The sequence below is a fragment of the Salmo trutta genome, chromosome 17, assembly GCF_901001165.1.
Source record: "Salmo trutta chromosome 17, fSalTru1.1, whole genome shotgun sequence".
NCBI classification, from domain to species: Eukaryota; Metazoa; Chordata; class Actinopteri; order Salmoniformes; family Salmonidae; genus Salmo; species Salmo trutta.
In genome coordinates, this window is record NC_042973.1 from 51,032,117 (window position 1) to 51,058,735 (window position 26,619).

The 26,619-nt window shown below is 43.7% G+C and overlaps 1 protein-coding gene across 3 annotated transcripts in view; it reads right to left on the minus strand.

The window, feature by feature from the left end:
• Positions 1-804: 804 nt before the first annotated feature.
• The window catches only part of LOC115152363 (PDZ domain-containing RING finger protein 4), a 215,831-nt gene continuing 190,016 nt past the window's right edge, over positions 805-26,619 (minus strand). For all 3 annotated transcript variants that reach the window (XM_029697155.1, XM_029697156.1, XM_029697157.1), the window contains 4 exons: positions 16,204-16,266; positions 13,881-13,982; positions 5,114-5,236; positions 805-4,101 (listed from right to left, as the gene is read on the minus strand). In XM_029697155.1, the coding sequence (XP_029553015.1) occupies positions 2,536-4,101; positions 5,114-5,236; positions 13,881-13,982; positions 16,204-16,266 (1,854 nt within the window). In that variant the 3' untranslated portion in view covers positions 805-2,535. The remainder of the gene's footprint in view (positions 4,102-5,113; positions 5,237-13,880; positions 13,983-16,203; positions 16,267-26,619) is intronic.

A 26,619-nucleotide genomic window follows, 5' to 3' on the forward strand; every position in this document is an offset into this window, starting at 1 on the left:
AAATGAAACTCCTTTCCTCTAGACAGTCATTTAACTTCAGGGGAGACTTATGTCTTTATTGTACCAATATGGATAGCTCAGTCTCTAAAAACGATAGAGGGTTTCAATTAACTGCAAAACCCATGAGTATAAAGTAAGTCTTGAGGCGAGTATGCGTGACACTTCAATTTCAACCATAGACGACAAACGGTTCATATCGAAAGATAATTTGAGGAATGTTGGAGTATCCCAATGCGTTCCCCTTATACTTCATGACAGGCCATTGAAATGATTTAGTGGTTGATATATTTTAATGCACTCTGAGCCATCTGAGTGGAAGGTGATTTTTTTAATTGTTAATATTAAACAAAAGGAGAGATCTATTTCAGGGGAGGAATTTGAGGTGTAAATGAGTCCAATGAACAAGCCTGTTCTTTTCCAAAAACAATTTGTCAGACTGTTCTCATGTGAAATAATCTCTTGACAATGACTTCCCAAGAAATGCAAGATGCATGAAGATACTCTATTTTCATTATAAACTGAATATCTCAGTAAAACTGCAAGAGATAATGATGCTTGAAGATTCTCAACTTAATTTATGAATGTGACATAACGTTTCAATTTGAGTTAACCAAGAAAACTAAAAGCAATTTTAAAGTCTAAAGTCTGGATTTTCTGCTTGTTAGAGCTCAATCACATATACTGTTGCTGTTTGAAACCCTACACTTTAACAGTCATTTCACACATAATTGGCTTCCAAGCACTGTGATGTGTTGTGAATAGAAAACCAGAGTGAAGGACACAGTCAAAACATTACTGCAAACGTTCCATAAAGAAGAAAAAAAACTATAATTTATTCTCATGTCATTTTTCAATGATCACAATTATACCACACATTTACCTGGCTACAAGTGTGCCAACTACATATTACTTGAAATAAGACCATTGACATTGACTTGAAACAAATACAGGAGTTGGTTTGAAAGTTCACATTTACAATATTTAAACTGAAAATGATGTGTTTGAAACAAGTATGTATTCTACTGTACACAGAACCAGACTGAAAAGTATGCAGTTATACATATGTAAAACCTGATTTCACAATTGGAAAATGTACTGCCAAGTTATGAGTCCTGCTCACTGGCAATCATCCAATCCATAACTAGTTAAGTACAAGCATACAGAGTATGTGTGGGCACTGAAATGAGCCGGCATTGTTAAAACATGAAATGAAGCCTGAGCTCAAGTTTGAACAATTTTGAGCTGCAACAGAGAACTATAGACAGCTCATAACAAATTTCTTGCCACAACAAAGTTACATGAATCTAATTGGAAACTGTTTAAGGCTTTTGTTGAGAAACGTTAACATTGTACAATACCTAATGTGTGGAAAATAAAGGATTATGTAAACATAAATATGCAAAATCTTATGAAAAAGGGTTTACCAGTATTACATTGGAAGAACTCCTGATGCATTGCAGAGTAATTGTTGGCTGCAACATATCACAGCTTGTCTTCATAGCCTCTTGGAATAAAATAATCCTTTGCAACTAAAATGATTGCAAAGGAAACTGCAAATGGTCCTTTGTTTTGGAATGGTGATACAATCTTGGCTTTAAAAGCTTAGATGATCCATACTGTAAACGGTATTGGTCAGGTAGTCCAGTCCTTAGCTAATGTATCTATCTATCTCAACATTGGTTCCCTTAGAATATGCAGGTAGAAGATGTATGCATTCAGTCCAAGTTATCTTTATCAAATGCCACTTCACCATCTTGTTTTGAAGGAATGTGTCATTATATTTGGTAAATCAGTGGTTGTAGTTGAAGTCGTATGTGCATGTGTGGAATTTGCCGTAAGTTCTGAATGTATCTGTGACATTTGTAGAAAGTCCTGAACGATAAATCTAATGGCTGGTTTATCAAATCTAGACCGGCAAGAAGTAGGATTACAATACATTTCTGTACTGTACATTCAATTCAACATGTCTTCCCCTGAGGGAGTCCAAGTATCCTGATCTGCATGGGTTTGAATCACTGCATAACAGAACAGAAATATGAAAATAATTGAACATTTTCACAGGGTGAACTAAGAACACTAGGAACTAAGAAAGATAATTGCACAGTAATCTCATACAAAAGTGCTTCTGGATCTGGAAGAGGGTGACATCATGAAAAACAGATGAAAAAAATATAAACAAAATTGACATTGGTTAAAATTCTTTACAAAATGCTATTTGTTCGGGTAACAAAGTTGTGAAAAATATTCCTATCGTCCTCATAAAAATGCCACATTGAACGAGGCAAGTATATTATACCACATGGGGTACTGTAGCTAGATCAGTATTTCTCAACCTCTGGTCTAAGGGCCAGGAACAGTCCCTGGGATGTTGCTGACCGGTCCCTTTGATGTTTAATAACTGAAACTCATTTTAGTCAGTTCTCATTTTAGTCACTTTTAATGTAAGCTGCCTTCCAAGAAGGTAAGAACCATAGCTTGCTGGCCCTGGTATGAATAAGGTTGAGAAACACTGCTGTAGATTGTGTTAGTTGTATATTATACAGTGGTGACCGACAGGAAGGCGTTATGTACTTTGGCCCTGGGGTCATCAGGGGTTTTGGCCCCATGAGTCATCAGTTCCTGAATGGTCATCCAGTTGTCCAGGATCTTCTTGTTGCGCTTCTTCATCATCTTCCTGTGGCTCAGTTCGATGATGCTGACCTCCTTGCGTCCTTCGCTGCTGCTCTGAGGACTCTCCCTCAGGCTTTCCAGCCTACTCCGCTGCATGAACTCCCGTCTCCTCCGCTGTTCTTTAGCCCTGACCAGATGCTGCTTCCTCTCCTCTTTACTCCAGTACCGCCCCATCTTCATCTCAGACATAGCGTCGTCGTCCGTGGTCATCCCGCCGCTGCGCTCCTCCTTGATCTTGAGGGCGCGTTCCCGCAGGATCTTGTCCCTGATGGGTCTCTTTGTGATGTAGCGCGTGCCATCTGAACGGATCTTGACCTTCCACTCCATCTTGGGCTCGTTGGTGGGGATCAACTGGGGCTCCTTGACCACGCTGAGCAGGCTGAGCTGGCTCTGAGCGTACTCCACAGCCGAGCGCTGCTGGATCAGCTGCATGTAGCTCTGGTAGTGGTGGGCGTGTGCCGGGATGTTGGTGTTGGGCTGCCTATGCTGGGAGCTACGGGACGGGGAGAGGTAAGGGATCTGGGAAGCCCTGGGAGGATGCTGAGGCTTCACTTTCCCGTTCCCACTCCTTTCATCGTCTGCCAGGGCAGTCTGGTCCGACTCATAGCGGTTGGGGCTGTGGTCGGGGCTACTGGCCTTGCCTGGGATGGGGGCTCGGTGGAGCGACCGTTGTGTTGGGCTGGGGCTAGGACTGGGGCTGGCTGTGGCATGAAGGCTTGCCAGGCTGCTGTGGAGGTTCCTCTGGTTGGTGATGGTGACCATCCTCCTCTGGAGGGAGTGCTCGGGGGAGCGGTCCATGGCCAGCGGCGTGCTGCGCGAGCTCTCCGCCGTGTTGTAGGCGCTCGAGCTGTCCTTGTCTGACTTCTCCGGTTTCTCTTGGCGCTCGTTGATGTCAGCCAGCTTGCCCCTGCTGGGCGAGTCCCTGCTGCCTCGGAGGAAGCTTTGGTCCTTGGGTACGGGGCGGCCGGTTATGGGAGACACCTGCTGCACCTGGTCTCTCTGGGTCCCCCCCGGTCCCTTGCGGAGCTTGTGGGCCTGCATGATGTTCTGGCACTCAAGCTCAATGCTGCAGAGCTCCTCGTTGAGCATGCGGAGCTCATGCTGCACACCGCCAGCCGGCTCTCCCAGACTACACTCGATGGTGCTGTGTCTGCTGTAGAACAGGTCGTACTCCCCGCTGTTACGGATCTGACACTTCAGCTCCAGGAGCTGCTGGAAGCGGTCACCCTCCTCCACCTCCAACTCCTCTTCCTCCTCTTCTTCATCCAGACGATGATGTCCAGTGTCCTGTCTATCCCTCAGGCACTGGGACAGTCGTCTCTGGATGTGGGTTAGAAGGGCATTGTGGTCAGACATCCCCAGTTCACTGTCCTTGTCCTGAGTTAGGGAGGAACAGGTGGCAGTGATGTCATCCTCTTCTGTTCCTCTGGGCTGAAAGAAAAATGTATATCACAAGTGTTTCAGTAAAAAAAGCTAAAAGACGGTCTACATCAGGAGTATTCAACTCTTACCCTACAGCCTACGAGGTCCGAAGCCTTCTGGTTTTCTGTTCTACCTGATAATTAATTGTACACACCTGGTGTGCCAGGTCTAAATTGGTCCTTGATTAGATTTTAAAAAGCAGTGAAACTGACTTCGAGGTCCAGAGTTGACTGCAGGAAAACTATCTGTGCCAACAGTGTGATAAAATTAACATACTACTGTGTCTGTAAAAAAATATCTGTAAAAAAAACAACTTGAAGTGCATAGGTCTCTTGTGTACAACTCTGTGGAAACTGGGAATTTTAGAACAAAGGAAATGATATTCGTAACTATTTGGCAGTTTCTGAAATTTCTGAAGTCTGAAATAGTTTTGAAAAAGTCAGTGCTTTGGGTTCTCCACTGGGATTCCCTCCATTCTTGTGGAGTTCTGTACCACTACTCTGCTACGCTGGGAATTGTTGTTTCTTCCCCATGCTTTGCAGTCTTTTGAACTTCCCTATCTACACATTTACATATTTGCTAATCTCAAAAACAAAACCTAAGATTTTAAATTGTGGTCACCAATCTTTGGGGTTCAAAATCCTCCCCACCCTCTTCCATATTAATACAGCTTTCAAACTATATTATTAGATATTGCCATCAGATTTGAAAGAACCTCAATACACAGTTTGGTATAATCTCATCCGCTCCACCTAACATTACTGATTATCTCAAGCTACAACAGCCTTTCTCTTATAACCAGTAATGACCGTCATACAGTCAGTCTTTTCATGTAGCAGCATTTCATGTAGCAGCATTATGCCTTAAGTATACACTCTGAGATTGTTGGTTTCCATGGTCTACTCTTTGGTTTGACCCTATGTTTGACTCTATGGTTGTGGGACCTTACCTGTTCCTCAGGTAAAAGCTCTGTATACAAAATGAGAGAATAAACCCTTTGGTCTGTCCCTGTGGGTCTCACCTGCTCCTGTTCCTCCTGTAGTGCTTCCAGCTCCATCTCTTCTCTCTGCTGCTCCTCCAACATCTCCATCTTCAACTGCTCCAGGAACTCACTGTGTTCATCATCCAACCACGCCTCCTCTAGCTAGAGATAGAAAGGGAGAGATGGGGGGGATAGAGCAAGGGAGAGTGAAATAAAGATGGAGAGAAAAGAGAGAGAAGGATTAAAACCAGAATATGAGAAGCCCTGGCTTAAACCAACTGGCCAATCGAGATCCACAATAAGACACACGTCATGGAGTTTTTGTGTTGCAATAGCTGAAAGCATTATAAAACTGTTGATAGATCATTAACAACGTCCCCATCAAGTATCCCTGTCTGACCTTACATATAGATGAAGTCAATATATTTCAATGAACAGAGGATCTTGACCTCTGATCTGGTTCCTCAATGTCATTCATCAGCTCTTTGTCTGCTTGTCTCAAACCAAATGGGATCCATATCACAGCCAAGACTTTAGATGTATTATGAGAGGCGTATTTAATTACCAAAAGGGGAAGGTAGAGAGTCTATTATGGCTCATTGCTCATCTGCCGTACTTAGTGGCTCATACCCATAAGTGCGCACGCACGCATAGGGCTGTTACGGTGACCGAATTATCGCCACACCAGTAGTCACGAGCCATGTGACCGTTGAGTCACGGTAACTAGGCTTTTCCAGAACTGCGCTCTGATGCCGCTGATGTATGTAAACTTCTGACCCATTGGAATTGTGATACATTGAATTATAAGTGAAATAGTCTGTCTGTAAACAAGTGTTGGAAAAATTACTTGTGACATGCACAAAGCTGATGAAACAAAAATAGAACTGTTTGTCCATAATGACCATCGTTATGTTTGGAGGAAAAAGGGGGAGGCTTGCAAGCTGAAGAACACCATCCCAACCGTGAAGCACGGGGGTGGCAGCATCATGTTGTGGGGGTGCTTTGTTGCAGGAGGGACTGGTGCACTTCACAAAATAGATGGCATCATGAGGTATGAAAATGATGGGGATATATTGAAGCAACATCTCAAGACATCAGTCAGGAAGTCAAAGCTTAGTCGCAAATGGGTCTTCCAGAAGGACAATGACACCAAGCATATTTCCAAAGTTGAGGCAAAATGGCTTAAGGACAACAAAGTCAAGGTATTGGAGTGGCCATAACAAAGCCCTGACCTCAATCCTACAGAAAATGTGTGGGCAGAACTGAAAAAGCATGTGCGAGCAAGGAGGCCTACAAACCTGACTCAGTTACACCAGCTCTGTCAGGAGGAATGGGCCAAATTTCACCCAACCTATTATGGGAAGCTTGTGGAAGGCTACCCGAAATGTTTGACCCAAGTTAAACAATTTAAAAGCAATGGTACCAAATACTAATTGAGTCTATGTAAACTTCTGACCCACTGGGAATGTGATGAAAGTAATAAAAGCTGAAATAAATAATTCTCTCTATTATTATTCTGACATTTCACATTCTTAAAATAAAGTGGTGATCCTAACTGACCTAAAACAGGGAATTTTTACTAGGATTAAATGTCAGGAATTGTGAAAAACTGAGTTTAAATGTGCTTGGCTAAGGTGTATGTAATCTTCCGACTTCAACTGCATATATATATATATATATATTTATATAACTTTAAAAATGAAAATAATTTTAATCTAAAAGATAAAATTCAATCAGAGAGCACCCTTGGACCATGGGAAAAAGCTGCACTTTACTGTTGCACTTCAATCACTCCCACAGTGAATGGCTAGGATACTGTGAATGGCTAGACTACGCTATGAAACCAAACACTATTGCAGAGATATTACTGGCTACAACTGATATGGTAAAAACAATGTGTGGGGAGGAAGAGGCACAGAAACTCACATCAATACTCTTTGTCAGTTAAACAAAGAATTTATGCTATTGATAGCAATCAAGAGGAAACTGATTTTTGTTTGCTATACATGTCGGGGGATGCTATTCACGAGGACATATGTAACCCGATTCAGAAAACTAGGCGTATGTCACAAGTCACGACTTCACAGGAGAGCTGTTTGAACGAAAAATAAACGTTTTTATCAACATGTTTTTTTTTTGCAGAAATGCTTTTCTCGAACATGTGAACTTTCATGTGCCTTTAATAAGAAACTTGAATGCCATCTGTAAATACAAATAAAATTGTTAAATTACGACCCTTGTTGGTTAAGCCACAGAAAAAGTCAACAACCTTCCTACTAGCCATGATTGGCTGAGATAATGAGTGTGCTGGATATGCCGAGAGAGGAGTTCGAATTGGTTTGCCATATAGAAGGCTTCTGTCTATTTGAGCTGGTCAGTCTGTGTTGGTAATCCTGTCGAACGCGGCTTTTTTAAAATGTATCGTGTAGTGGAGCTGCATACGTGTTGCTCTCCACTTTCTGGAGGAACGAGTTTTTAAATCAGTGGAATTAGAGTATGACAGCTAAAGAGATGGAGAAAACAGCTGTCTCCGGATTACATCTTCAAACTAAGGGCAACAATGGCATGGCATTCGTGACAGTGAGACTCGTCCATCATGCATGATGATGATGTATACAGGAAAGATAGTCTAGCGTTAGCTAGCTACATTTTAAGATATTACACGTTTCTAATTTTGACGGAAAGTGGATCATTTCAAGCTAAAGTGTACTGTTAGCTAGCTACCTAACGTTACCTGGCTGGCTCCCTAGCTGATGTTATTATTCCTATCCCAGAGCTGTTTGCTTTTCTAGTTAGAGCCTAATATTAGCTAGCCAACGTTGAACCTGGTTGGTTAGCTTCTAGCATATTCATGCAGGGTAGTAACGACTTGATTTGGCACTGTGTTCATTGTTGTTTAACTAGCTAACGTTAGCTGACTGGCTCGTTAGCTAACGTTACATGTCGTGTGTGATCTTACATGTTGTTTACCTAGCTAGCTACATGTCTTAAGCTAAAGTGTACAACACCTGTTGAATATGGCCAGTGTCAGTAAACGTTGTCAAAAAAGCGTAATGAAATTGTTGCCAGCAGAGCTGGTTAGGCTGTTTTCATGTTATCCAGAGGTAAAAAAATCATCGGCCAGAGCGTCAAGTGTGCGCTCTGAATGCTCCGAGAGCGAAACGAGATTGGTGGGGCTAAAGCTTAAGAACAATGGTGAATGGGTGTAGATTCTTCACTAGATACCACTTTTTCCAAAAGTGAGGTTGCAAGTTTATCAACTTTCAAAGCAGAATTACTTTCCCATTGTTCCTAAAAAATACAGTGTATGAAATACCATTTGTAGCGCTGAGTCTCTACTTTTATCCAATGTAAAAAATTTTGCTACGTAAGACCGAATCCGGGTGGTGAGCCACACATTGTTCAATCTCACGATTCCCGAGCATGAAAGGGCACAGGGGATGTTCAGTGCGCTGCGTGGCTATAATGAAGAAAATCCCATTCCATGAGATTGAATGGTGGGCTTTTGCATCGATGGGGCTCCATCTAAAGCGGGACGGTGGGCAGGCCTCTGCACTCTATTTATGAATGTGTCTCCCTCTGCCATATGGACACATTGTATGATACACCGAGACCAACTGGCTGCAAAAGAGCTGAGCACAGAACACAGAGATATACTGCAGCAGGTAACTTTGAATGTAAAATGGATGTAAAAAAAAATCAGAATTGGTTGACTTTCTGTGTAATGAAAAGAAAATGTGCCTCCTTGCCTATGTAACAGACATATTTGGGAAACTGAAAGAACTGAACTCAAGCATGCAGGGGAAATACAAAAACGTTGTATAACAGAGAACTGTTATTGGAGAGTCTTTCAAAAGTCAACCATGCCCCCATCCCTCGGCTGTGCATGTTTCTAACAGAAAACAGCATCAGTAACTGTCCCACACCAGTGATGACTGCTCACCTCCAACGCTTGGAAGAGCACTTTGTGACCTACTGACTGTGATCCTGGCTCAGTTGACATGCCGGTAAGTGAAATCGAACAGCTGATTGAGCTGTCATGTGAACGAATGTATTCACGGGTCACTACGGAGGAGTTTTGATTCTTAGACTCAAAGGGAATACCCTGCCGTCTCCCTCTGAGCATTAATGCTCTGTTCAAAACAACTGGGAACTCGGAACTGGGAATTCTGAAATCTCCTACTTCCGACTTCAGTGCGTTCAAGACAACTGGGAAAAAATGAGATCTGACTGGGGAACTCATGTCTCTTTCTAGAGCTCCGACATTCTGACCTGAAGATCACCGACGTCATGATTTGACCTTGTATTTTTCAGACTTCCCAGTTGTCTTGAAATCACCATAAAATTCATCATACCCTTCGCCAGCTCATATCTGTGTGAAGCTGGATTCAGTGATCTTGTCTGCATTAAAACCAAATATCGATCAAGGTACGGTGTGACCGCAGAGATGAGGTGCGCATGACCAAGCCCCCTGACTTTGAGAAGCTCTGACGCGACATGCATCAAGCACACCCATCTCATAAGTGTTGGTTAGAGAAGATACATTATGTTAGACTAATTTGCAATGACTGCCATAGACCCAAATTAAAAGATAAACATTGGCTGTTAATTACATCCTAATTCTTTTCACATGGTTTGGGTTTTCAGATATCAAAATGCGCTTGTGGGACAAAAGGTTTGGGAACCCCTGTAATATAGCCTGGTAACAGTGCTGGTGTAGGCCTAGATAAGCATATTGTTTGTGCAACGGTATCTTAAATGAGAGATGAATAGGTGAAACATGAATATTTTTGCTAGCTGGCTAGATACATGAGATAAGAAAACAACATGGGATGTAACATCTAATTAGGGTCCCCTGGAAACATGGATCAACACTTTGGTTCGAACCCTGTCAATAATTCCTCCTTGGCTTTTTCATTCATTGTCATAAACATTCAAGGTGCTGCCCACTATATTACAACTATGAAATTAGAATAGTCCTGTGTAGCTCAGTTGGTAGAGCATTGTGCTTCCAATGCCAGGGTTGTGGGTTTGACTGCCACAGGGGACCAGTATTTTTTGTATTTTTTTTTCACCTTTATTTAACCAGGTAGGTTCTCATTTACAACTGCGACCTGGCCAAGATAAAGCAAAGCAGTGTGACAGAAACAACAACACAGAGTTACACATGGAATAAACACGTGTACAGTCAATAACACAATAGAAGAAAAATAAAGTATATATACAGTGTGTGCAAATGGCATGAGGAGGTAAGGCAATAAATAGGCCATAGTAGCAAGTAATTACAATTTTGCAGATTAACACTGGAGTGATAGATGAGCAGATGATGATGAGCAGATGATGATGTGCAAGTAGAAATACTGGTGTGCAAAAAAGCAGCAAAGTAAATAAAAATAATATGGGGATGAGGTAGGTAGATTGGGTGGGCTATTTACAGATGGACTATGTACAGCTGCAGCGATCGGTTAGCTGCTCAGATAGCTGATGTTTAAAGTTAGTGAGGGAAATGTAAGTCTCCAGCTTCAGCGACTTTTGCAATTCGTTCCAGTCACTGGCAGCAGAGAACTGGAAGGAAAGGTGGCCAAAGGAGGTGTTGGCTTTGGGGATGACCAGTGAGATATACCTGCTGGAGCGCGTGCTACGGGTGGGTGTTGTTATCGTGACCAGTGAGCTGAGATAAGGTGGAGCTTTACCTAGCATAGACTTATAGATGACCTGGAGCCAGTGGGTCTGGCGACAAATATGTAGCGAGGGCCAGCCGACTAGAGCATGCAGGTCGCAGTGGTGGGTGGTATAAGGCGCTTTGGTAACAATGGCACTGTGATAGACTGCATCCAATTTGCTGAGTAGAGTATTGGAAGCTATTTTGTAGATGACATCGCCGAAGTCGTGGATCGGTAGGATAGTCAGTTTTACTAGAGTAAGTTTGGCGGCATGAGTGAAGGAGGCTTTGTTGCGAAATAGAAAGCCGATTCTAGATTTGATTTTGGATTGGAGATGTTTGATATGAGTCTGGAAGGAGAGTTTATAGTCTAGCCAGACACCTAGGTATTTGTAGTTGTCCACATATTCTAGGTCAGAACCATCCAGAGTAGTGATGCTAGTCGGGCAGGCGGGTGCGGGCAGCGAACAGTTGAAAAGCATGCATTTGGTTTTGCTAGCATTTAAGAGCAGTTGGAGGCCACAGAAGGAGTGTTGTATAGCATTGAAGCTCATTTGGAGGTTAGTTAACACAGTGTCCAAAGAAGGGCCAGATGTATACAGAATGGTGTCGTCTGCGTAGAGGTGGATCAGGGAATCACCCGCAGCAAGAGCGACATCGTTGATATATACAGAGAAAAGAGTCGGCCCGAGAATTGAACCCTGTGGCACCCCCATAGAGACTGCCAGAGGTCCGGACAACAGGCACAACAGGCCCTCCAATTTTACACACTGAACTCTGTCTGAGAAGTAGTTGGTGAACCAGGCGAGGCAGTCATTTGAGAAACCAAGGCTATTGAGTCTGCCAATAAGAATACGGTGATTGACAGAGTCGAAAGCCTTGGCCAGGTCGATGAATGCATGGCACAGTGTGGAAATGATGACACAATTCCCGGAACTACAGAAATTGTATAAAATTATGAAAATTATTTTTGTTTGAAGTTGGATTGAACAGTATAAAACAGTCAGAATGTAGAAAGCCCTATTGAAATCACTTATTTATGTGTTGCCACCCTAGGGTCATGAACTACTCATAAAGCATATATATAACTTTTATTAATCAAAAACATAAAATACCGTCAAATATCACTACACTGTATTTTTTTAATTTGTATATTGTGATATGATATTTTGGCCATAATGCCAAGCACTAGTCTGATGGGTTTATCATGAATGATGCCCAGCATGTGCTGTCTACGGCAAAAAACAGCGTTTGCATTGTTTTGCGACTTTTTTAAATCATAGTCACAAGCATCATGTAGCCTAGCCCATAGGCCTATATGTTTTGATAAGGTTTGTAGCACAACTAAAGTGGCCAAATCACTCTAAACGTAGCCTATAGGCTTAGGATCCCTGGAACAGGGTTGGAGAGCCCATAGCCTGCAGAGCCTAGTGAAACATATGTTCTTACAAGCCTAGTCATTGCGCAATCGCATGTGAAAACAGAGTTTTGACTGGCCACTACAGTATTTAAAAGAGGACCCCAGCTTTCTCATGCTGTTATTGTTAAATTCTTAATTCTAAATTCAAAAAATGAAGCACTTTAATCCACTTTACAACCGGTGTAGCCTACCTGGCACAGGAAGCGCTTCCTCCATTCGCTATTTGACTGCAGGCTACGGATAACATGTTTTTTTAAATAAAATATTATTACACACATACAGTATATTAGTAGGCTATATGTGAAGACCAAATTAAATTGAGAATAGTCTGATGGGTGAGAATATTATCAAGTGCTTGTCAAATTGTGAACGACAGACTAATGAAGCGTGTGCAGCCTGCGTAAGAAACAGAGCAGAGCACATGCCTTCCATGCAACTTTTTTCAAATCATCCTTTGAGTCACATCATGCTGCCTTAGAATGTGTTAGAAATCAAATCAAATAAACAATGGATTTTTAGTGATGGTGTAGGCTATATTAAATACATTTATCTGTCACGGTTGTCGTAGTGATGAGACCAAAACCCAGCAGGGAAATGTATACTCATCTTCTTTATTATAAGGAAAGAAGGCAAACCCAAAAAAAACACGTATACAAAAAGAAACACACCAACAATAAACAGTCCTGTAAGGCTTGACGCTATACACGGAACAATCTCCCACAAATGACAAACACACCCTAATATATAGGACTCTCAATCAAAGGCAAATAGACAACACCTGCCTTCAATTGAGAGTCCCAACCCCAATTAACCAACCATAGAAACACACTCACTAGACTACACATAGAAATACATAAACATAGACCATAAACCAAAAACCCGGAAATACTAAATCAAACGCCCTTCTACCAAAACACCACCCCGAACCACATAAAACATATACCCACTGCCACGTCCTGACCAAACTACAATAACAATTAACCCTTATACTGGCCAGGACGTGACATTATCCGACTTCTTAAAATGGAGACGTTTCAAAGGCCTGCCTCAGTGGCTTGTAGGCTATGCGTGGAAGCCCAGAGATGCTAAACAAGTTTATGTTAAGTAACGGTCAATTACTGTGAGACCTGGAGTTATTCACTTGACAGTTACCAGCTGACAAAAACTTCATGACCGCCACAGCCCTACGCACGCACTGCGCACGCACACACACCGTTCGCCATGGCCTTGGGCCTGAACTCACTGCATATTAGCATGCCATTAGTTTTTATGGCGTACTGTTGGAAGTCAATTACAGCGGCCGGCACTATATAAAAATAACACATGATGAGAGGTGGTGTTTATACAGGGACATGTAGCAGCCTTGCAATGTTTCATCTAAGAAACATAAGTGGTATATTTTCAGCCTTAGGGCTGTGTTTTTGGGTGTTACGTATGTTAACTCAGGATGTCATGAATAAAAAGACCTCTAATGACTGGTGTATTGATCCTATGGACCTACAGTATGGACCTGTGCTTACCGTTAAAGGAATAGTTTACAATACATTTCTCCGGATTAGTAAACTATTAGGATTGGGGTAAAAAAAAAAATGAAAACAATCCCTTCAACTCCATCAGTGGATGTAAGCTCAACTGTATCTCAGGTCTGGCGACCAGCACGATGTTCCTACAGTAGTGTGTGTGTGAGTGTGTGTGTGTATGTGCGTGCACGTGTGAGAGCTCACCTGTATCTCGGGCCTGGCGACCAGCAGTACGATGTTCCTTGTGTCTTCACTGGAGAGCACAGCTACAGCCTCCTCTCTGTCCTGCACATCCTGACCATTGATCTGTGGAAACAACACACACTGTTATTCATACACAAACACACTGGAGAGACACTGCCGTGTAGAGAGAGAGAGAGAGAGAGAGAGAGAGAGAGAGAGAGAGAGAGAGAGAGAGAGAGAGAGAGAGAGAGAGAGAGAGAGCAGTTGCAACCTGAAGTGGAGGCAGGAGTCACAATATACAGTATATCACACACTGTCCTGTTATAACTGACACGCGCACATACACACGCTAGAACACACACACAAAGGGAAGGGCCACTTTCCTTTTTGTTTTCTTTTTTTTATCTCAGTCGAACACTGTAGAAAGATCCCAGCTGGCAGACAGCTAAAGGCACTGCAACACAAGACAGTCTCCTCCTTCCTGTGGATCTGCACCCTATGTGTCCAATCAGTATTTCATAGCAGGTCAGGCTGGCTGGATTGATCGTGAATGGGACAGTGGTCTATGGACCGATCGTCTGCACTAGAAATGCTCTGCTCCTGAAAGCAACACACATTCATACATACAGACGCCCCACACAATTAACTGAGCCGTGCCAGGGGGGCATCCGTCTTCCTCTGACCAGAGTAATGGCCCTGTCAGCATGGGATAATAGTAAAGGGGTGCTTGGGGTGGAGGCATGGATCACAACCACTAACCCGAACCCCTCGCTTTGCCTCGTAGCTCAATACAATCACACAACGCATTATGACCTGCACCGCACGAAAGACACGTGCACACTCATGGACAAGGCGCCACGCGGCAGACAATTAGGGAAGCAGCTAGCCCCGGCCGTACATTATCTCTCACCAAACCGTGCAAAAAAAAAAACTGTGCTTACCCTACGCTTTCTTCCTCTCATGACTGCACTGTCTCTGTCTGTCTGTCTGTCTGTCTGTCTGTCTGTCTGTCTGTCTGTCTGTCTGTCTGTCTGTCTGTCTGTCTGTCTGTCTGTCTGTCTGTCTGTCTGTCTGTCTGTCTGTCTGTCTGTCTGTCTGTCTGTCTGTCTGTCTGTCTGTTCTGTCTGTTCTGTCTGTCTGTTCTGTCTGTCTGTCTCTCTCTCCCTCTCTCGCTCTCTCTCTCGGACTCATTAAACCTTATTCAGAAACACATCACTCTGTTGTTCTGAGAGTTCACTCTGACTGAAAACAGACCACTCTCTAAAAGACATTACCGTCTACTGCCATTCTCCTCAAAAGCATTTCTCCACTCTCTCCAGCACTCTCACTCACATTACTGTAACAACCTTGTGCCTCTGCCTCCCAAAACCATTACTGCTCTCAGTCTCTACAGAACACTTACACTTAATACCAGTGATCACCAATCTTCCCCGAGCCGAGATCCCATTCTGAGATCTACCGCTCAGATTTGGATTTTTAAACATGACTTCAAAAACATAAGCCTATACAACCTTAACCTCCCAAAACATGACTATCCCTCTCTCTCCACGAAGCCCTCAATCTGCCTCTCCCCAAATATATGACCTTACTTTATCCCTACCTCCCAAAACACCAACCTCTCTAGGATCCTGCACTCGATTACACCTTAAAACATCCCCCTTTTCCACCCTTCACCCTACAAGAGAGCAAAGCTCACAACCCCCCTCCCTCTCCAATAACACCATAATGGTCCATACAGCTCCACTGACTCTGCTGTTTGTGTCTCTAACCCCACCAGAAGACTGTCTTTTGGAGGGGGTACTAGTAGCCTCCAGGGTCCACCGACCCTCCCTGGCCCAGGGATGGAGCTGAGGGGTAATAACATGGAGAGCCTCTCAGTCTAACTCAGGGGTGTGCGTGTGCGTGTGTGTAGAAAGGGAAGAGATCTGGTGTGTGTGTGTGTGCATTCTTGTGGCTGTGTGAGTGTGTTACCCAGAAGCAGGTGGGGGGTATATCTGGAGCACGGTGCATCCTTAAACTGCTCTTACGGCTGTTAAAAAGCCCAGTCGGATGCTGAGTCGGTAACTAAAACAGCCAGAGGGACATTTCCTCCCCGCTAACCGTCACAGAGGGGGTGAGTTTCTCTCTTACTATGGCGCCATTAAAAATGAATGGGTTCTTGTGTTGGGAGACAATGGCAGAGGGAGGTGAAATAAAAAAGTGTTTATGTCACCTCTGATGAGAAATGAGAGAGAGAGAGGAGACAAGAGAGAGAGAGAGAGAGAGGAGAGAGAGAGCGAGCAAGAGAAAACGAGAGAGAGAAAAGAGGGGCTGAGGGTCAAGATAGAAATAAATAGTTTCCTACCTGTAAAATGTGGTCTCCTTCTCTGATGCGTCCGTCCCTTGCAGCGATGCTGTTTGGCCCAACCTGATGGGGAGAGACTGTTTGAATCAATGCTCAAAGGGAACACAAAATTGCCTTTTGGAAGTTTGCCAAAATATCTCAACATCACAAAATATATAACCTTTTGAAAATACACTATATATACAAAAGTATATGGACACCCCTTCAAATTATTGGATTCTGCAATTTCAACCACACTCATTGCTGACAGGTGTATAAAATCGATCACATAGCTATGCAATCTCCATAGACAAACATTGGCAATAGAATGGCCTGACTGAAAAGCTCACGGACTTTCAAAGTGGCACCGTCATAGGATGCCACCTTTCTAACAAGTCAGTTTGTCAAATTTCTGCTCTGCTAGAGCTGCCCCGGCCAACTGTAAGTGCTGTTCTTGTGAAGTGGTAACGCCTAGGAGCAACAGCGGCGCAACGTCGAGGTGGTAGGCCACACAAGCTCACAGAACGGGACCGCCGAGTGCTAAAACGCGTAGCACGTAAATATAATCTATCCTCGAGTTACAAACTGACTCTGGAAGCAACGTCAGCACAATAACTGTTTGTCGGCAGCTTCATGAAACGGGTTTCCATGGCCGAGCAGCCGCACACAAACCTAAGATCACCATACGCAATGCGTCACGCTTCACCATCTGGCAGTCCGACGGACAAATTTGAGTTTGGCGGATGCCAGGAGAACACTACCAGTCCGAATACATAGTGCCAACTCTAAAGTTTGGTGCAGGAGGAATAATGGTCTGAGGCGGTTTTTCATGGTTCGAGCTAGGCCCCTTAGTTCCAGTAAAGGGAAATCTTAACGCTTCAGCATGCAATCACATTCTAGACAATTCTGTGCTTCCAACTTTGTGGCAACAGCTTGGGGAAGGTCCTTTCCTGTTTCAGCATGACAATGCCCCCGTGCACAAAGTGAGGTCCATACAGAAATCACTTGTCGAGATCTGTGTGGAAGAACTTGACTGGCCAGCACAGAGCCCTGACTGCAACCCCATTGAACACCTTTGAGATTAATTGGAACGCCGACTGCGAGCCAGGCCTAATCGCCCAACATCAGTGCCCGACCTCACTAATGCTCTTGTGGCTGAATGGAAGCAAGTCCCCGCAACAATATTCCTACATCTAGTGGAAAGCCTTCTCAGAAGAGTGGAGGCTGTTATAGCAGCAAAGGGGTGACCAACTCCATATTAATGCCCGTGATTTTGGAATGAGATTTTCGACGAGCAGGTGTTCACAAACTTTTGGTCATGTAGTGTACCTATACAACTTTACAGAGACCACTGACCTATAAAAGCAATGTCAAATTTTTTTATGACATCCAATAATCATTTAGTCCCCAATATAATTCTAGAACACCTCTGTAGGTTTGAAGTAACAACTGTTATACAACACTTCTAGACAAAGGACCTCTTTCAACCCCATCTGGTGATTGTTTGAAGCACCTGCTGCCAGAGGAAGGCCTTAGGTGTCAGAATGTGTTATAGCATCTGTCCAGTCCAGGTATCAAGGCCACTTTACCCTACTGCTGAAGCAGCTAAATGAACAGAGCTACAAACCTGTCAGGACATGTGTCTGGGGAAAGTACAATAAAGTATCACAATCAGGGAATATGTGTGTTTGTGCGTGTGTGTGTGTGTGTACTCTGCTTCTTTATCTGTTGATTTCCCTGTTGGGCTAACCTGCACCCTCCATCCCTCCTGTTGTGATTGGTAGATGTAACATACCAGACACAGAGAGACATAGTATCCATACAAGGCCCATCCATGCCTCTTCCTTCCCATGATTCTCCCTGACTAATGATACTGAGCGAAGAGGGCAGGCCACTCTTTCAACGGCCAATCAATTACTGCCGTCTGGGCCATTTGTTTTACTCTATCCAATCAGACGGGATCTCCTGAGATGGCTGGGCCAGCCTGAATGTTCCATCTTCATGATGGTCCGGTGTGTGTGTGTATGTGTGTCACAAAGGACCGTTCCTTAAAAAGGGCTGCTCTGAGGTTACTGGGGATGGGGAGGGACTCTGCTCTCAGCTCCGGCCTGTCCTTGATTTCTCGTGTCACGTCTTCTCTCCTTTCGTCCCTCTTGAAAATGTTTTAAGGAGAGGAGTAGAAAGGACCCGAGGAACGGAGGAAAGGACTTTTGCGATTCATCCACTGTCACAACATGTGGAGTGATACCCAGAATGATAATGGTGCCGCAGGGGATGGCTGCCGTTTCACGGGCTCTTAACCAACTGTGCTATTTTCTTCGTTTTTTTTGCAATGTTTGTAACTTGTTTTGTACATAATGTTGCTGCTACCGTCTCTTATGACTGAAAAGAGCTTCTGGACATCAGAACAGCGATTACTCACCTGGAACTGGACAAAGATTTTTTTATTTAATGAGTCCAACACAAAGGATATACTGCTTTGTCGAGACAAGACCCAAATCCCTGTCATTCGCGTGAAGAAAAGACGTAGAAAAAGGGGGAGGAGGGCGATGTGCCTTGTAAGTATTCACCGATGAGTAGGTCAACCACCACTACCCTCTGTATAATTGGCCAACGTGCAATCATTGGAAAACAAACTGGACAATCTACGGTTAAGACTATCCTACCAATGAGACATAAAAATGTTTAATATCTTATGTTTCACCGAGACATGGCTAAACAACGACACGGATAATATAGGCCTGGCTGGCTTCTCCGTGCATCGGCAGGACAGAGCAGGTATGTCTGGTAAGACGTGTGTGACGTTCGTCGTTAGGAGTAGAACAAGGCGCAGTGTGAGTTGGGTTCATCATATTTATTTAAATGTGAACCAGCAAAACCAATAAACAATACAACGAACGAAAAGCTAGGTGTGCAAACACATGCAACACAAAGACAAGATCCCACAACTGACTGTGGGAAAAAAGGGCTGCCTAAGTATGATTCCCAATCAGAGACAACGAATGACAGCTGCCTCTGATTGGAAACCATACTCGGCCAATCAAAGAAAAAGACAACATAGACACAGAATGCCCACCCCCTAACCAAACAGAGAAAAACGGCTCTCTCAGGTCAGGGCGTGACAACGTGGGGCAGGGTTGCGTGTCTATTTGTCAATAACTGCTGGTGCGCGATGTCTGATATTAAAGAAGTCTCGAGGTATTGCTCGCCTGAGGTAGAATAGGTAAAATACCTCATGCTGTAAACTGTAAGCCACACAGTCTATATTATTCGTGGCCGTCTATTTACCACCACAAACCGATGCTGCCACTAAAACCACACTCAACAAGCTGTGTAAGGCCAAAAGTAAACAAGAAAATACTCATCCATAAGCGGCGCTCCTAGTGGCCGGGGACTTTAATGCAGTCAAACAAAAATTTTTTTTAGCTAATTTCTGTGCAACCAGAGGTAAAAAAACTCTAGACCACCTTTACACCACACACAGAGACGCATACAAAGCTCTCTCTTGCCCTCCATTTGGCAAATCTGACCAGAACTCTATCCTCCTAATTCCTGCTTACAAGCAAAACCTAAAGCAGGAAGTACCAGTGAATCGCTCAATATGGAAGTGGTCAGATGATGCGGATGCTACACTAAAGTACTGTTTTGCTAGCACAGACTGGAATATGTTCCGGGATTCATCCAATGGCATTGAGGAGTATACCACCTCAGTCACCGGCTTCATTAATAAGTGCATCGACGACGTCGTCCCCACAGTGAACATACGTACATACAACATCCGCACCGAGCTAAAGCCTAGAGCTGCCGCTTTCAAGGAGCGGGACATTAATCCGGATGCTTATAAGAAATCTTGCTGTGTCCTCCAACGAACCATCAAACAGGCAAATGGTCAATACAGGACAAAGATTGAATCCTACTACACCGGCTCTGACACTCGTCGGATGTGACAGGGCTTGAAAACTATTACGGACTACAAAGGGAAACCCAGCAGCAAACTGCCCAGTGACGCGAGCCTACCAGACGAGCAAAATGCCTTTTATGCTCACTTCGAGGCAAGCAACTCTGAAACATGCAAGAGCGCACCAGCTGTTCCGACTTTGTGATCACGTTCTCCGTAGCCGATGTGAGCAAGACCTTTAAACAGGTCAACAAAGGTTCACAAAGCCGTGGGGCCAGACGGATTAGCAGGACGTGTACTCAAAGCATGCGCAGACCAATGGGCAAGTGTTTTTACTGATATTTACAACCGCTCCCTGACTGAGTCTGTAATACCAACATGTTTCAAACAGACTGCCATATTTCCTGTGACCAAGAAAGCAAAGGTAACCTGCCTAAATTATTACCACCCCGTAGCACTCATGTCGGTAGCCATGAAGTGCTTTGAAAGGCTGGTCATGGCTCACATCAACACCATCATGCTGGAAACCGTAGACACGCTCCAAATGACATACCGCCCCAACAGATCCACAGATGACGCAATCTCAATCGCACTCCACACTGCCCTTTCCCACCTGGACAAAAGGAACACCTAAAGTATGTGAGAATGCTGTTCATTGACTACAGCTCAGCGTTCAATTCCATAGTGCCCACAAAGCTTATCACTAAGCTAAGGACCCTGGGACTAAACACCTCCCACTGCAACTGGATCCTGGACTTCCTGACTGGCTGCCCCCAGGTGGTAAGGGTAGGCAACAACACATCTGCCACGCTGATCCTCAACACTGAGGCCTCTCAGGGGTGTGTGCTTAATCCCATCCTGTACTCCCTGTTCACCCACAACTGCATGGCCAAGCACGACTCCAACACCATCATTAAGTTTGCTGACAACACAAAAGTGGTAGGCCTGATCACCGACAACAATGAGACAGCCTATAGGGAGGAGGTCAGAGACCTGGCTGTGTGGTGCCAGGACAACAACCCCTCCCTCAATGTGAGCAAGACAAAGAAGCTGATCGTGGACTATAAGAAAAGGAGGGCCAAACAGGCTCCCATTAACATCGACGGGACTGAAGTGGAATGGGTTGAGTTTCAAGTTCCTTTGTGTCCACATCACCAACAAACTATCATGGTTAAAACACACCAAGACGGTTGTGAAGAGGGCACAACAACACCTTTTCTCCCTCGGGAGACTGAAAAGATTTGTCATGGGTCCCCAGATCCTCAAAAAGTTTGACAGCTGCACCATCGAGAGCATCCTGCCTGGTTGCATCACTGCCTGGTATGGCAACTGCTCGGCATCTGACCGTAATGCGCTACAGAGGGTAGTGCGTATGGCCCACTACATCACTGGGATAAAGCTTCCTGACATCCAGGACCTATATACTATATACAGTCACCCATGTCATAGACTATTCTCTGTGCTACCACAAGCGTTACCGGAGTGCCAAGTCTAGGACCAAAAGGCTCCTTAACAGCTTCCAACCCAAGCCAAAAGACTGCTGAACAATTAATCAAATGGCCACCCGGACTATTTACAAGTGTCCCCCCCGATTTGTTTATACACTGCTGCTACTCGCTGTTTATTATCTATGCATAGTCACTTTACAAATGACTGTACCCCCGCACATTGACTCGCTACTGGGACCCCCTGTATATAGCCACGTTATTGCTATGTAATTTTCTTGTTACTTTTAGATTTTTTTACTTTAGTTTATTTAGTAAATATTTTCTTAACTCTATTTCTTGAACTGCATTGTTGGTTAAGAACTTGTAAGTAAGCATTTCACGATAAGGTATATACACCTGTTGTATTCAGCGCATGTGACAAATACAATTTGATTTGAAGAACCTGAACTCTCATGGAAGTTTAGCTTGTATTTTGCCTGAGGGTGTTGTAATAGATGCAATATATAATGAAACTAATCTATAGGCAAATCTATAGTGATAGTGTATTACACAGAACTGTAGGTTTATAGTGTTCAGAGTGTGTTTAACTAACACATATTATTCTAGTAAGAAAATAAATTCAAATCAAATGTTATGCAAACAGTCTGGGTTGCCATTTGATCAGCTGTTCAGGAGTCTTATAGCTTCGGGGTAGAAGCTATTTAGGAGCCTCTTGGACCTAGACTTGGCGCTCCGGTACCGCTTGCCGTGCGGTAGCAGAGAGAACAGTCTATGAATAGGGTGGCTGGAGTCTTTGACAATTTTTAGGGCCTTCCTCTGACAATGCTGGGTATAGAGGTCCTGGATGGCAGGAAGCTTGGCCCCGGCGATGTACTGGGCCGTACGCACTACCCTCTGTAGTAACTTGCGGTCGGAGGCCGAGCAGTTACCATACCAAGCAGTGATGCAACCCGTCAGAATGCTCTCAATGGTGCAGCGTAAAACCTTTTGAGGATCTGAGGACCCATGCCAAACGTTTTCAGTCTCCTGAGGGGGAATAGGTTTTGTCGTGTCCTTTTCACGACTGTCTTGGTGTGCTTGGACCATGTTAGTTTGTTGGTGATATGGACGCCAAGGAACTTGAAGCTTTCAACCTGCTCCACTGTAGCCCCGTCAATGAGAATGGGGGTGTGCTTGGTCCTCCTTATCCTGTAGTCCACAATCATCTCCTTTGTTTTGATCACGTTGAGAAAGAGGTTGTTGTCCTTGCACCACACGGTGGTCGATGATCAGGCCTACCACTGTTGTGTCATCAGCAAACTTAATGATGGTGTTGGAGTCGTGCCTGGCCGTGCAGTCATGAGTGAACAGGGAGTAAAGGAGGGGACTGAGCACGCACCCCTGAGTGGCCCCCGTGTTGAGGATCAGTGTGGCGGATGTGTTGTTACCTACCCTTACCACCTGGGGGCGGCCCATCAGGAAGTCCAGGATCCAGTTGCAGTGGGAGGTGTTTAGTCCCAGGGTCCTTCAATTAGTGATGAGCTTTGAGGGCACTAAGGTGTTGAACGCTGAGCTATAGTCAATGAATAGCATTCTCACATAGATGTTCCTTTTGTCCAGGTGTGAAATGGCACTAGAGATTGCATCATCTGTGGATCTGTTGGTGTGGTATGCAAATTGGAGTGGGTCTAGGGTTTCTGGGATAATGGTGTTGATGTGAGCCATTACCAGCCTTTCAAAGCATTTCATGGCTACAGACGTGGGTGCTACGGGTGGGTAGTCATTTAGGCAGGTTACCTTAGTGTTCTTGGGCACAGAGACATGGTGGTCTGCTTCAAACATGTTGGTATTACAGACTCAGACAGGGAGAGGTTGAAAATGTCAGTGAATACACTTGCCAGTTGGTCAGCGCATGATCGGAGTACACGTCCTGGTAATCCGTCTGGCCCTGCGGCCTTGTGAATGTTGACCTGTTTAAAGGTCTTACTGACATCGGCTACGGAGAGCGTGATCACACAATTCCAGTTGTCATTGTGTTTTATAATGACGCTGATAACTAATATTGATTCCACAATGAACACACTACAACTGGTCCCGCTGTAAATGACTTTCAACATATAAAAGCTTCATGAAGCCTTCATAATGCCTTCAAAAGCACTACATACATTTGTTGCAAGGCATCTATAACCGTATGTCATGCTTTATAAAGGGTTCATAAATGTGGCAACTGTGTGACAATCACCAATGTCAAAAATGACATAAAAAAATCGTATTGGTCACATACACGTGTTTAGCAGATATTGCGGGTGTAGCGAAATTCTTGTGTTTCTAGCTCCGACAGTGCAGTAATATCTAACAAGAAATATCTAACAATTTCACAACATATACCGATTACACACAAATCTAAGTAAAGGAATGTAATTAAGAATATATAAATATATGGATGAGAAATGTCAGAGCAGCATAGACTAAGATACAGTGGAATAGTATAGATACAGTATTTACATATGAGATGAGTAATGCAAGATATGTAAACATTATTAAAGTGACTAGTGTTCCATTTATTAAAGTGGCCAGTGATTTCAAGCCTATATACAGTTGAAGTCGGAAGTTTACATACACTTAGGTTGGAGTCATTAAAACTCGTTTTTCAACCACTCCACAAATTTCTTGTTAACAAACTATAGTTTTGGCAAGTCGGTTAGGACATCTACTTTGTGCATGACACAAGTAATTGTTCCAATAATTGTTTACAGACAGATTATTTCACTTATAATTCACTGTATCACAATTCCAGTGGGTCAGAAGTTTACAAATCAAATCAAATTTTATTGGTCACATACCCATGGTTAGCAGATGTTAATGCAAGTGTAGCGAAATGCTTGTACACTAAGTTGACTGTGCCTTTAAACAGCTTGGAAAATTCCAGAAAATTATGTCATGGCTTGAGAAGCTTCTGATAGGCTAATTGACATCATTTGAGTCAATTGGAGGTGTACCTGTGGATGTATTTCAAGGCCTACCTTCAAACTCAGTGCCTCTTTGCTTGACATCATGGGAAAATCAAAAGAAATCAGCCAAAACCTCAGAAAAAAAATTGTAGACCTTCACAAGTCTGGTTCATCCTTGGGAGCAATTTCCAACGCCTGAAGGTACCACGTTCATCTGTACAAACAATAGTACGCAAGTACAAACACCATGGGACCACGCAGCCATCATACCGCTCAGGCAGGAGACGCGCTCTGTCTCCTAGAGATGAACGTACTTTGGTGCGAAAAGTGAATATCAATCCCAGAACAACAACAAAGGACCTTGTGAAGATGCTGGAGGAAACAGGTACAAAAGTATCTATATCCACAGTAAAACGAGTCATATAATGACATAACCTGAAAGGCCGCTCAGCAAGGAAGAAGCCACTTCTCCAAAACCGCCATAAAAAAAGCCAGACTACGGTTTGCAACTGCACATGGGGACAAAGATTGTACTTTTTGGAGAAATGTCCTCTGGTGTGATGAAACAAAAATATAACTTTTTGGTAATAACGCCCATCGTTATGTTTGGAGGAAAAAGGGGGATGCTTGCAAGCCGAAGAACACCATCCCAACCGTGAAGTACGGGGGTGGCAGCATCATGTTGTGGGGGTGCTTTGCTGCAGGAGGGACTGGTGCACTTCACAAAATAGATGGCATCATAAGGTAGGAAAATTATGTGGATATATTGAAGCAACATCTCAAGACATCAGTCAGGAAGTTAAAGCTTGGTCGCAAATGGGTCTTCCAAATGGACAATGACCCCAAGCATACTTCCAAAGTTCTGGAAAAATGGCTTAAACACAACAAAGTCAAGGTATTGGAGTGGCCATCACAAAGCCCTGACCTCAATCCTACAGAAAATTTGTGGGCAGAACTGAAAAAGCGTGTGTGGAGGCCTACAAACCTGACTCAGTTACACCAGCTTTGTCAGGAGGAATGGGCCAAAATTCACCCAAATTATTGTGGGAAGCTTGTGGAAGGCTACCCGAAACATTTGACCCAAGTTAAACAATTTAAAGGCAATGCTACCAAATACTAATTGAGTGTATGTAAACTTCTGACCCACTGGGAATGTGATGAAAGAAATAAAAGCTGAAATAAATCATTCTCTCTACTATTATTCTGACATTTCATATTCTTAAAATAAAGTGGTGATCCTAACTGACCTAAGACAGGGAATTTTTACTTGGATTAAATGTCAGGAATTGTGGAAAACTGAGTTTAAATGTATTTGGCTAAGGTGCACGTAAACTTCCGACTTCAACTGTCAGTACATTTGAGCAATTATAACGTGGGTCGTATAAAGGGGACCAAGGCGCAGCGTGTAGAGTGCTCATATTTACTTTTATGAATATACTTTTTAACAAAACAACAAAACGACCGACAACAGTTCCATCAGGTGACATACACTAAACAGAAAACAACTACCCACAAAACCCAGGAAGAAAAACCCCTACTTAAATATGATATCCAATCAGAGGCGACGAGGATCAGCTGCCTCCAATTAGAGATCAACCCAAACAATCCCAACATAGAAATAGAAAAAATAGAACTAAAACATAGAAATAGAAAACAGAACAACCCAAAACACCCCCCTGTCACACCCTGACCTACTCTACTATAGAAAATTACATCTTACTAGGGTCAGGACGTGACAGCAATTCCATTTACTTTTGGTACTTAAGTTTATTTAAAACCAAATACTATTAGACTTTTACTCAAGTAGTATTTTACTGGGTGACTTTCACTTTTACTTGTCATTTTCTGTTAAGGTATCTTTACTTTTACTCAAGTATGACAATTGAGTACTTTTTACACCACTGCATATAGTCAACGCCGGACAGGAGAGCAGGTACGGGGAGTCAGACATTTATTCGGGAACAGACATAGAACAAGACAGGAGCAGCGTCAGCACACGGGTAACACAGACATATGACAAACAATGCAGCAGCAGGGAACAGAGCTAGGGAAATGACAAATATAGGGGAGGTAATAAACAGGTGATTGAGTGAGTCCAGGTGAGTCCAATATCGCTGAAGCGCGTGACGAGGGAAGGCAGGTGTGCGTAAATGATGGTGGC